The following is a 12,862-nucleotide window of genomic DNA, read 5'->3' on the forward strand; positions in this document are numbered from 1 at the left end:
GTCTGTGCAGGGACCACAACTTTTCACAATATACATTAATGATCTGGAAGAAGGAACTGAAGGCACTGTTGCTAAATTTGCAGAAGATACAAAGACCTGTAGAGGGACAGGTAGTATTGAGGAAGCGGGGGGTTGGGGGCCGGGGGGGGGCGGGGGGGGCTGCAGAAGGATTTGGATAGGCTAAGAGAGTGGGCAAAGAAGCAGCAGATGGAATACAGTGTGGAAAAGTGTGAGTTATGCACTTTGGAAGGAGGAATTTAGGCATAGACTATTTTCTAAAAGGGGAAATGATTGGGAAATCAGAAGCACAAAGGTACTTGGGAGTCCTTGTTCACGATTCTCTTAAGGTTAATGTGCAGGTTCAATCAGCAGTTAGGAAGGCAAATGCAATGTTAGCATTCGTGTCTAGAGGGCTAGAATACAAGACTAAGGTTGTACTTCTGAGGCTATATAAGGCTCTGGTCAGACCCCATTTGGAGTACTGTAAGCAGTTTTGGGCCCATATCTAAGGAAGGATGTGCTGACTTTGGAAAGGGTCCAGGGAAGGTTCACAAGACTGATCCCTGGAATGAAGTCAAATGAGGAACTATTGAGGACTCTGGGTCTGTACTTGTTGGAGTTTAGAAGGTTGAGGGGGGATCTTATTGAAACTTACAGGATACTGCGAGGCTTGGATAGAATAGATGTGGAGAGGATGTTTCCACTTGTAGGAAAAACTGGAAGCAGAGGACACAATCTCAGACTAAAGGGATGACCTTTAAAACAGAGATGAGGAGGAATTTCTTCAGCTAGAAGGTGGTGAATCTGTTGAATTCTTTGCCGCAGAAAGCTGTGGAGGCCAAATCACTGAATGTCTTTAAGATAGAGATAGATAGGTTCTTGATTAATAAGGGGATCAGGGATTATGGGGAGAAGGCAGGAGAATGAGGATGAGAAAAATATCAGCCATGATTGAATGGCAGAACAGAGTCGATGGGCCGAGTGGTCTAATTCTGCTCCTATGTCTTATGGTCTTATCAGGCACACCTTCACAATTTGGATACATATCCATTATCCTTCTCTGTGCCTTCTGCCTCCTAATTAATTTCTTATCTTAGCCAATAGGTTGCCTCCAATTCCTTGCACTCAATATTTGTTAACAGTCTCCTATATGGAATGTTGTTGAGTGCCTTCTGTCTGCCCAAATGACTAATATCCAGAGACACTTCTTCACCTATCACATCTGTTAATTGGTTTGTTAAACGTGGACTACACTGGAGACTTCCAGTGGCGGCCATGGTGTGAGTGGTCTCACATTTGGTGGCTCCTGCTCGTGGCGGTGTTTTTGGACCTTTTCCCCGGTTAATGGCTGGATGTGTGGAGGAAGAAAGGAGCAGGAGTGTTGGTAGGAGAGAATGACCCACCGGTGCATGGAGTCGAGGACCAGAAGTGGTCGCAAGAGAGGGGAACAGTTAGCAAAAGCTGGTGTGGTGCCTGCGACACAGGTGGAGATGGCGGGGAGGCAGGGAGCGGCCTTGCCGGCTCAGTTGCCAATGGAGCAGCTGGTGGGCTTCCTGAATGGGACATTCACCCAGCAACGAAAGGAAAATCCAGAGGACCTGGCCAAGGCCGCTGGACCCGATTAAAGTGTGGATAGACCGCGTGGAGACGAGGCTGGAGGTCCAGGGTCAGGCGGTCCGGAAGACGGAGGAGGCAGTGGAGGAACACGAGGTGCAGCTCGCCTTGATAGCAGGGGAGATGGGGTTGATGCGGGATCAGCAGAGGCGGCTGCAAGAGAAAGTTGAGGAGGGGTGGGGGGGGGGGGGTAAGAGGGCAAGACATGAGTGAAATGATCCCGGGGTGTAACTTCCAAAAACAGAAGGGAAAGTTTCCCCTGGTGTCCGTCTCTCAACTGACATCAGTTAAGAAACACGCCACCTGGTCATTATCTTGTTGTGCTTATGTGGGATCATGCTGTGAACAAATTGGCTGCTGCATTTCCTAGATTACAACAGTGACTACACTTTAAAATTTGTCATTGGCCATCAGGTGCTTTGGGTCGCCCATTGGCATTGAAAGGCGTCATACACTATAAATGAAGGTTCCTTGTTTCTTAAGACTGAGGGTCTAAGCTCTCCTCGTGAGGAATAAAAGACGTTCGTGTCACTCTCAACCTCCATAGCACTGGACTTCCTGTTGTTTGAGCATTAGCTGGTTGATGAATGTCAAAGTGCAGGGTCATGTCAGGTGGGCCAAACCTATTGCATACAACAAGCACCATCCTCTTAAATGCTGACACCAATGTCTCCCATCAATGGGGCAGGCTACAGTCAGTTTCCTGTCTGGAATACCTTCTGATCATTAGTATGTTTTCCCAGGCCTCTTCTGACCACAGGCAGACAGTGCATCAGTTGGGGTTGAGGGTGTGAGGATTTGAGGATTCACTGAGTAAACAGGTCAGTATATTGTACAGGGTAACATATCAGCATGAATTGATAGAGGATTGGGTAGGTAACAGGAAACAGGGCCATTTTCATGTTGGCAGGATGTGACAAGTGGAGTGCCAGAGTGATCGGTGCTGGGGCATCAATTCTTTACAATCTATCAATGACTTGGATGAAGAGACCAACTGTATAGTAGTTAAATTTGCTGATGACACTAAGATAGGTGGGAAAGTAAGTTGTGGAAAGGACATAAGGGGCTGGATTCTCTGATTCTGGAGCTATGACCCCCACGATAGCGTGGGAACGGTGGCCTTTTATGCCAGAAAAAATGGCGCAAAACTGCCACCGGTTCCCCATTTTGCTGGGGGCTAGCAGGACGGCAGCGCAGAGCACACAGCTCTAGCTGCCGCTACGCCCTGGAGAATTGCCGGGTCCATGACTGCGCATGCGCATGGCGGCGGTCTGCAGCGGCCACACCGAGTTCCCAAGGGATGAGACCACACACGACCCATGTCGTCGGGAACTCAGCCGTCGGGGGCGGAGCATCAGGAGGCGGGCCTCAGGCAATGTCCAGAGGCTGTCGATACGCGGAGCTCGCTGCTTTTGGAGGGGGCGGAGCGTCATGAAAGCGGCTCCGTCCCTGATTGGTCGGAATCAGATATTCTCCGGCCAATCGCCGAACGTGATTTTGGCGTTAAGCGAGTGGGGAAGAATTTGGCCGAAAGATATAATGTCGGTGTATGTGAATTGCTCACTTTGGCAGGAAGAATAGAAAAGCATCCTATGATCTAAATGGAGAGAGAAATTGCAAAACTCTTGAGGTGCAGAGGGATCTGGGTATCCTGGTACATTCCTGCTCCGAAATATGGCAATTTATAGCTTCTCGTGCATCAGCTGAAAGGTACTAGTCACAGATAAATACAGTAGCATGTCTAGATATTCCCCAAATTCACTCGGCCTTGTTCACCTTCTGTCACTCTGCATTGTGTACACTAGACAGTGTACTGTATATGAGAAATACAATGTATGATCTGCGGCAAGGTAACATAGTGGTTCCACTATTTATTCACAGTGCCAGGGTCCCGGGTTCGATTTCCGGCTTGGGTCACAGTCTGTGCGGACTCAGCACGTTCTTCCCGTGTTTGCATGGGTTTCCTCCGGCTGCTCCGGTTTCCTCCCACAAGTCCCGAAAGACGTGAATTGGACCTTCTGAATTCTCCCTCAGTGTACCCGAACAGGCACCGGAGTCTGGCGACTCGGGGATTTTCACAGTAACTTCATTGCAGCGTTTAATGTAAACCTACTTGTGACACTAATAAAAATTATTATAATGCTGCAACAAAAGCATCCTGATAATAGAAAAAAGTTTTCCTGCTTGGTATTTTATTAAAAATCAAACTGCACAATGTGGGTTTGCTGAAACAATGCTGCTGATTTGTTGACCAAGGGTTAAATGTGTGTGCTGTTACCTAGGTGCTGGTATCCCAGGGAAAGGAACCCCCTTGCTTTCTCCAGCTGTTCCAAGGAGGAATGACTATCCACAGTGGCAGGAGGAATAACATCAGAAGCTCACAAGGTTTGGATTGTGAACATTTTTTTTTTAAAGAAGCAAAGAGAGTTTGAGACCATTTTTTTTGTGTAGACGGTTGTGCAAAAACTACAGACGATGATGGTTGTTTAAGGGAAGGAACTCCCATTCTCCCAGGACGTGTACGTACCACCAGGCTGGAAATCTATTCCTCTCACTATATTGGGGTGATGGTGCCTTTTTCAGTAGTGTACTGGGTAATTGATTCACTAGCACCTTGTTAAACTAGTGTACAAAGTCAACCCTCTCCCCCCCCCCCCCCCCCCCCCCCCCATGTGATTAATGTTTTCCTCCCTCTCACATTAATACTCTCTTTCTATAAGTTCCCTACTCCGGCACCTGTTCGGGTACACTGAGGGAGAATTCAGAATGTCCAATTCACCTAACAAGTACATCTTTAGGGACTTGTGGGAGGAAACCAGAGCACCCGGAGGAAACCCATGCACACACGGGGAGAACGTTCAGACTCTGCACAGACAGTGACCCAAGCCGGGAATCGATCCTGTGCTGTGAAGCAACAGAGTTAACCCTTCTAAAACCCCTCAAGGACCTTCAGATCCTTGCTAAAATGCAATGACCATAACAGGGCATAATACTCTAGCTCTGGCCTGACCACAACTTTATGAAGGTTCAGTATAGCCTTCCAGTTTTTGTACTCAGTGCCTCCCTTTATGAAGCCCATGATCCCTATGTTTTGGAAGTTTTAGGTGGCATGGTGGCACAGTGGTTAGCAATGCTGCTTCACAGCGCCAGGGAGCCAGGTTCAATTTTGACCTTTGGTGACTGCCTTTGTGGAGTTTGCACATTATCCCTGTGTCATATCATAGAATCACAGAATTTACAGTGCAGAAGGAGGCCATTCGGCCCATCAAGTCTGCACCGGCCCTTGGAAAGAGCACCTTACCCAAGCCCACACCTCCACCCTATCCCCATAACCCAGTAACCCCACCCAACCTTTTTGGACACTTTAAAGGGCAATTTAGAATGGCCAATCCACCTAACCTGCACATCTTTGGATGAGTCAGCTGGGTTTCCTCCGGGTGCTCCGATTTCCTCTCACAGTCCAAAGATGTGCAGGTTAGGAGGGTTGGCCATGCTAAATTGGCCCTTAGTATCCAAGGATGTGCAGGTTAGTTGGGGTTATGTGGGTGGGGTGGGGCAGGCAAGAGGGATTGGGTTGGGTGTTCTTTTGGAGGCTCGGTGCAAACTCTATGAGCTGAAAGGTCTCTTTCTGCACTGTAGGAATTCTATGGATACTCTATGGAACTACTCACAATAAGACTGTAATCCTCAAAGTTGGATGCATATGTGCCCTATGTCCCTCTGTCAGCACACACTCTTTCCAACTTTGCCATCTTTTGTGGTGATATGCATCACTGTAAATACACAAGGGGTTAATGTAGATACACTAGAACTAAATAAACATGAGAGGGAACACCAGAGACATCATGACACACAGACATTTAACCAATAGGTCAGTAAGATAGGGCACGGCCAATGGGTAGTCAAGACACATCCAGAGGTGACACGACCACAAGGGGGCTACCCATATAAAAGGACAGGGCACACATGCTCTTTCTCTTTCCATAGGCAACACTCAAAGAGACAAGGGCAGATCAGGAAGCAGCACACACACCACATGGATTAGAGCAGACTGGTTAGTTAGATTGAGGTACTATAGTAAGATTAGCAAGAGAGTCGAACTCAAGTAGGAGAATTGTTAACTGTTCAGTAAATGTGTTAAACCTATCTCCAAGTCTGAACCTTCCTTTGTCAGAGTATACATCAAGGAAGCATCTTATGCTACATGAAGAAGCATAACACAGTATCTATTGCCTTTCTCAACCCTTTCTGCCAAAATTTTAAGTCATTCTGCTATCTGTCTTCAGCAGGACTTTGGCGGTTATATATTGTGCAAGGAGAGGTTGCAGTTGAGGGGAGTCTCCTGGAGGTGGCATGTGAGTGCGGGAGTCTGCGCTCCAGAGGCGCTCTTGTCCTGGTGAACACTCAACAAGCTCGGATCTACCTGTGGCACGGCTGCAAAGTTCAATCCAGTGGAAAGGAGGTTGGCAGGACGACAGCCAATCACATTAAAGAACGGTAAGGAAAGAATGGCGTTCGGAAAGCTGCCTGTCAAATTGGAATAATAGTTCCGGAGAATCTTTACGTTAGGAAAAGCACTAGTCACTTTGTCTTTGCATTGCACGACCGCCCTTCTCCTCCAAAGGAAAAGAATTGCAACTCGAGTATCAAACCAAAGGAATTGTTGTGCAAGCATTTTTAATTCCCATAATCTGCCAAGTTGAACACTTGTCTCCCATCACCAAGGATACCAAGAAACAATCTGAGGGTCATACAGTAACAGAGAGTTTATAGCTGCAGCTTTTTATCACTGCAGGTTGGCTCTCCAAACAGGCCCAGTCTCAAAACAAGTAAAATACTGCAGATACTGTTAATCTGGCATACAAACAGAAAGGAGGCCATTCGGCCCATCGGGTCTGCACCGGCACTTGGAAAGAGCACCCTACCCAAGCATGGAAGCACAGTGGTTAGCACGGCTGCTTCACAGTGCCAGGGTCCCAGGTTTGATTCCCGGCTTGTGTCACTGTCTGTGTGGAGCCTGCGTATTCTCCCGTGTCTGCGTGGGTTTCCTCTGGGTGCTCCGGTTTCCTCCCCCAGTCCAAAGATGTGCAGGTTAGGTGGAGTGGCCATGATAAATTGCCCTTAGTGTCCAGAAAAAGGTGGGGTTACTGGGCTTACTGGGTTACGGGGACAGGATCGAGGTGTGGGGCTTAAGTAGGGTGATCTTTCCAAGGCCTGGTGCAGATGCGATGGCCCAAATGGCCTCCTTCTGCACTGTAAATTCTATGTATTTCCGTGTGAAAAAGCTGTGAATACTCACCAGGTCTGGCAACATTTGTGGAGAGATAATAGCAGTTAACTTTTTAGATCGAAGAGCTTTCATCAAAACCGAACAAATCTGAAATATTGGTGGAATTTAATCTGCCCCCCATCAACGGAGGTGATGAGGATTTTAATGAGGTGGGTGGGGCGCCCACCTCATGCCCAACTCCGCCTGATGAACTCCAGGGTGGGAAGGCTCGTGGACGCCCTTCCTGATTGGATGCAAATTGAGGTCCTTAAACTCAACAATTAATGCCCACATAAGGGCCACATCTCGAGATGGATAGGGGAGTCGTTCAGGAAGCCTGGGGAGGGGGTGGGTGGGGGTAGGGTCCCTCATTCAGAGACACTCAGTACTTGATCGAGGAACCTGGCATGGGAAAGGGAGGGGGTGGGGGGGGGTATGCTGAAAGCCACATTCCTGCACTTGATTTCCACCCCCTCCTCTCCCTATGAGAGTCAGGACCTCCCACAGAGAGGTTCACTGGGCTCTACAGAGTGGCTCACTCTGTATTGGTCCTCATCTTCCCCCAGTTCTCCACTGTGGTTCCAAGCAGATGTTAGCATGTGACAGCGGCCACACCACTATGATCTGCTCCAACAAGCCAGTCAAACCAGAGAGGAGTGGCCTTCAGATCTCCTACCCTCGGCGTCTCAGGGATTTATCTCCCCGATGTCTGAAGACTGATTTCGGCAGACTGAACGAATGAGACCAATCTAAGCTCCAATGGTCTTGAAGATGGATTGTGGATTGTGTAGAGCTAACAAGCACAGGAGAAGTCCTGGTCACACTTGCATCTGGATCTATCTCCAGCTGTCTATACTCATCTTGACACTGGACCAAGATATGCCAGGATGAGAGAGTGAGGCTGTTGATGCCCAATTCTCCCTCACAGTAATCCAATTCACGCGCAAGCCACGTTCATCATCTTTCTATCATCTGTTATCCACCAACTATTGTCACAAATCCTTGGGGTGATGGGTGAGTGATGTAGCAGCAGGTTTGGATTCAATGGGAGCCGGAGGCGTGAACCTATCCATGGGCAGCTCAGGTCACAGGATCATGTTTCATTGGAAGGAAACAGAAGTGGAACTCAAATGATTGAGTGACTGAACAGTCCCTTTTCAGGACCACACTGCTCGCCTCCCTTGTATGAGGAAGAGGGTAGAACAGGTGCCCTAAACATTGTTTCAGCTACCAGGGATCCCATCAACATGGTGGTAAATAAATCTCCAAAAAGAAAATAAAGGCGACACTAGTCATCATAGATGCATGGAACATGCGCATCCTCATGGACGATGCCACGCCCAACAGACCTGAGTGAAGAAGCACAGTGACACAGTGGTTAGCACGGCTGCCTCAGAGCTCCAGGGACCTTGGTTCAATTCCAGCCTCTAGTGAGTGTCTGTGGAGTTTGCACTTTCTCCCCGTGTCTGCGTGGATTTCATCCGGGTGCTCCGGTTTCCTCCCACAGTCCAAAGATGTTAGGTGGATTGGCCATGTTAAATTGACCCTTGGTGTCCAAAAGATTCGGTGGGGTTACCGGATTGCGGGGATAGGGTGGAGATGTGGGCTAAAATAGGGTGCTCTGTCCAAGGACTGGTGCAGACTCGATGGGCCGAATGGCCTTCTTCTGCACTGTAGGGATTCTATGACTGTATTCTAAGAACTCTTGTCAGCAGACAGCTGATTGGGTGCAATGTCCAAATTGCCAGCCTCAGTGAGGCTTGTCTTCCTGAGGAGGGTCAGTTCAAGGAAATTGGTGCAAGTTATATATTCTTCTGGTGTGGAAAGGAACAGCGCTGTGAAGCTGGCATAAGCTTGAACCATCTCGTCAGTAAGTTGGCTTGCCTTGCCATGGGTGTGAATGATTGTTTGATGGCACAGCAATGGGCAAGAACCTGTCATTAGTGTGTATGTCCCTACCATGACAACTCTGATGAAGCCAAGGCTAAATTCCATTGCTGAACTCCACTCCTTGATTGCTACTGTGCCAAGGTCAGACAAGTGAATCTTTATTAGCGATTTCAATACAGGCATGGGAAGGGGTTATCGAACAAAATGGAATTGACAGTTGTAGCAGCAAAAGTCGCCTCCTGCTGAAGATGTGTACTGAGCATGAGCTCTCAATCACTCACACAGTGGGCGCGATTCTCCACTCCCATGCCGGTTGGGAGAATCGCCTGGGCCGCCAAAATTTCCGGGGACGCCGGTCCGACGCCCTCCCGCTATTCTCCCAAGCGGCGGGAACGGCCCGGTTGTGTTTCGCAGGCCGGAGAATCGCCGGAGACACCGAAAATGGCGATCCTCCGGCACCCCCGCTATTCTGAGGCCCGGATGGGCCGAGCGGCCAGGCCAAAACGGCAGGTTCCCCCCGGCGCCATCCACACCCGGTCGCTGCAGTCGTGGGCGGTGCGTGAACGCTGGGTGGGCGGCCTGTGGGGGGCGAGGGGGGATCCTGCACCGGGCTTCACCTGGAATGTGGGTGGCCCGCGATCGGTGCCCACCTCTCTGAAGGAGGACCTCCTTCCACGGCCCCGCAAGATCCGTCCCCCATCTTCTTGCGGGGCGGACTTAGAGAGGACGGCAACCACGCATGCGCGGATGACGTCCGTTATGCGGCGCCGGCCGCGTCATCTATGCGGCGCCGCTTTTACGCAGGCGACAAGGCCTGGTGCATGTAGATGACGCGGCCCCGATACTGGCCCATTGTCAGGGCCTGAATCGGTCGGGAACGGGGCTGTTCCGCGCCGTCATGAACCTCAACAGCGTTCGCGATGGCGCGGCCACTTCGGCGTGGGAGTGGAGAATCCCGTCCAGTTTTCCCACCTCCCTAATCACAACAAGATGTCTGGAAGCACCCACGTTTTCTGCTTTTGCAGCTAATTGACTCTGTCACCAGCAGGCAGCGGGGCAGGCAGGGTGCGTGTAATAAAAGCCAAATACAATGTTGGCTGCTGGACTAACCAAGGTCTTAGCATTTCAAAGCTAAACACCAAGATTAATGTCGTAGATCCCTTCCAAAATGGTGATCCTGGCATTGAAATCAGATAACGCATGGACAGGAACTGCTCAATCTGATACACATCGGGCAAGGTCTCCAAGGACATATTTCACAATATCCTGTTTGCCAATGAATGCACCTGATTACTTTGGCGTTACCATCAGCACGGAGAAAACTGAAGTGATGTACACAGCCTGCTCCAGGAAAACTCCATCTCAGACCAAGGTCCATTAGTCAAACCTGTTCACAGTGGATTAGTTCCCTTATCTCTCCCTCATCAGCACACTCTTCAGCTTTATATGTTCGCAATGAGATACATGCAAGAATTTGCCAATGCAAGTGTAGCCCTTGAGCCATCTTTCAACACCAGTCTCAGGCTGAAGAGGAGTAAACCTGCCTCCCAAGCTTAAAGACTATGCAGTAGTGCTGCCCTCTCGGCTTTACAAATTCAAGACTTGGACATGTTACGAAGCTCAACCGCTTTCATTTGAGCCGCCTTCGGAAGCTTCTGAAGGTCAGGTGACAGGACAAAATACCAGCACAGAGGTCCCGCACCCAAGCTGACGTGCCAAGCATCCACACCATATTGGGACAGTCACGACTGAGTTGGGCTGGTCAAGTAGCCAGAATGCCTGACACTCATTTGGCAAAGCGAATGCTCTATGGAGAGCTTGAGTCTGGGGTGCGCTTTCCTGGTGGTCAAAGGAAATGCTATAAGAACACTCTGAAGGCTTCACTGAGGAATTTTGATATCGACTTTGAGTTCCCAGAAAAGCCTGACCAGGTGCTGAAGTAAAACAGGCTGCCGCCTCCTTCGAAAGCAAGCGTATATCAGAGGCTGAGGGGACGCGCAAGGCGAGGAAATCCCAAGCCAACAGCTCGCACAAAGCTCAGACTGCAGAATCCTCACCTGTTTACAGCAGAGCCTTCTGGCTGCAGATCAGCCTTTAGCAGTCACTTGTGTACCCACCAGAACCCTGCCAAACACCCCCGATGATAAATATGGTCATCATCGCCTCAAAGTGTGAACAGTACTCTGCACCGAATGAGAGCAGGATTGGGCTGAACTTTGGGTCGACAAGCTTGCTCACCACCTGGAGAAGGGGGGGGGGGGAATATTCAAAGGAAATTGGAAAAGAATAATTAGAACAAGGTAACAGTTCAGAATGTTTGGTCTGATGGATTCTGATGTGTTGGCTGCTCTGTATCTGTGGAACACATACAGGCCACCAACGCTTAAAATAGTACAACACTATTTTATTAAGTTAGAAACTGTTGAACATACTTTCACTGTGGGTTAACACGATGTTACATTAAACTAAAGACCTATGCCTGTCATAACCAGTCTATGCACTCAGTACATGGTGAAGATCGGTGCTGTAAGCTGTAAACTCTGTCCTTCTGAGAGGCTGCATCCCGAATGAGCGGGAACTCTGATGCCCTCTGTCTTTATAGTGAGTGTGCTCCAACTGGTGATTGGCTGCGGTGTTGTGTGTGTTGATTGGTCTTGCTGTGTGTCCATCAGTGTGTGCGTCTGCACCATGATATACTGGTGTATATTATGACATCCCCCCTTTTATAAAACATGTATGTGTGTGGCAATAAATAATGTGTGGTGAGAATGTTCCTAACTACGTGTGGGGTGCGAAGACATATTTACAGGACTACGTACATGAGAACTAAGCTATTTACATGGCAAGGTGCCTGGTGCAGGGAAGCATTATGCAACAAGAGTAACAAGATCAACACTATATACAAACCAGGGAAACGATCAAACAAAGCAACAAAACAATTCAGAGAGCCCATAAATTCAAAAAGTTCATAAATTTAGTCTCTGAGGTAGGCGACCAATTCTGGTTGACCGCCTCAAGGGTGGGTCGAGAGACGCCGGTTCAGGAGCGGGCTTGACTGCGTCAAAGTCAGGGGGAGGCAGAGTGACAGGGAGCTCTGCATAGTCCGTGGCAGGGTCAGCAGGAGGGCGAGGCGACACTGGAGGATGACGTGGCCAGCGTGGAACGAGACGAAGGGCCCGTCGATTGCGGCGCAGAATAGAGCCATCCGGTAGACGAACCAGGAACGAGCGGGAGGCCACCTGCTGAAGGACAACAGCGGTTGCAGACCAGCCACCATCCGGAAGATGGATGCGGACATTGTCATCTGGAGCCAGAGCAGGGAGATCAGCTGCACGGGAGTCATGAGCCGCCTTGTGCTGTGCACGAGACTGCTGCATCCGGCGAAGGACCGGAACGTGGTCGAGGTCTGGGACATGGATGGACGGCACCGTCGTCCTCAGGGTGCGACTCATGAGTAACTGGGCTGGCGACATGCCAGTGGACAGTGAGGCCGAGCTATAGGCCAGCAAGGCAAGGTAGAAATCCAGACCCAGCATCGGCAGCCTTGCATAGAAGCCGTTTGACGATATGTACTCCCTTCTCTGCTTTGCCGTTGGATTGGTGGTACAGGGGACTGGACGTCACATGGGCAAAATTGTACCGCCTGGCAAAGTTGGACCATTCTTGGCTGGCGAAGCAGGGGCTATTGTTCGACATAACCGTGAGCGGGTTGCTGTGTCGAGTAAAGGTTTCTTTACATGCACGAATGACTGCAGACGAGGTGAGGTCGTGCAACCGTATCACCTCCGGGTAATTTGAAAAGTAGTCCACGATCAGGACATAAGAACATAAGAACATAAGAACTAGGAGCAGGAGTAGGCCATCTGGCCCCTCGAGCCTGCTCCACCATTCAATGAGATCATGGCTGATCTTTTGTGGACTCAGCTCCACTTTCCAGCCCGAACACCATAACCCTTAATCCCTTTATTCCTCAAAGAACTATCTATCTTTATCTTAAAAACATTTAATGAAGGAGCCTCTACTGCTTCACTGGGCAAGGAATTCCATAGATTCACAACCCTTTGGGTGAAGAAGTTCCTCCTAAACTCA

The 12,862-nt window shown here is 49.5% G+C and overlaps 1 protein-coding gene across 1 annotated transcript in view; it reads left to right on the plus strand.

Moving 5' to 3' along the window:
• The window catches only part of LOC140398386 (supervillin-like), a 144,395-nt gene that overhangs the window by 111,749 nt on the left and 19,784 nt on the right, over positions 1 to 12,862 (plus strand). Inside the window, 2 exon segments of the mRNA XM_072487015.1 lie at positions 3,897 to 3,999; positions 5,901 to 6,111. Coding sequence (XP_072343116.1) covers positions 3,897 to 3,999; positions 5,901 to 6,111 — 314 coding nt within the window.

The sequence above is a fragment of the Scyliorhinus torazame genome, chromosome 21 (genome assembly GCF_047496885.1).
Source record: "Scyliorhinus torazame isolate Kashiwa2021f chromosome 21, sScyTor2.1, whole genome shotgun sequence".
Lineage (NCBI taxonomy): Eukaryota > Metazoa > Chordata > Chondrichthyes > Carcharhiniformes > Scyliorhinidae > Scyliorhinus > Scyliorhinus torazame.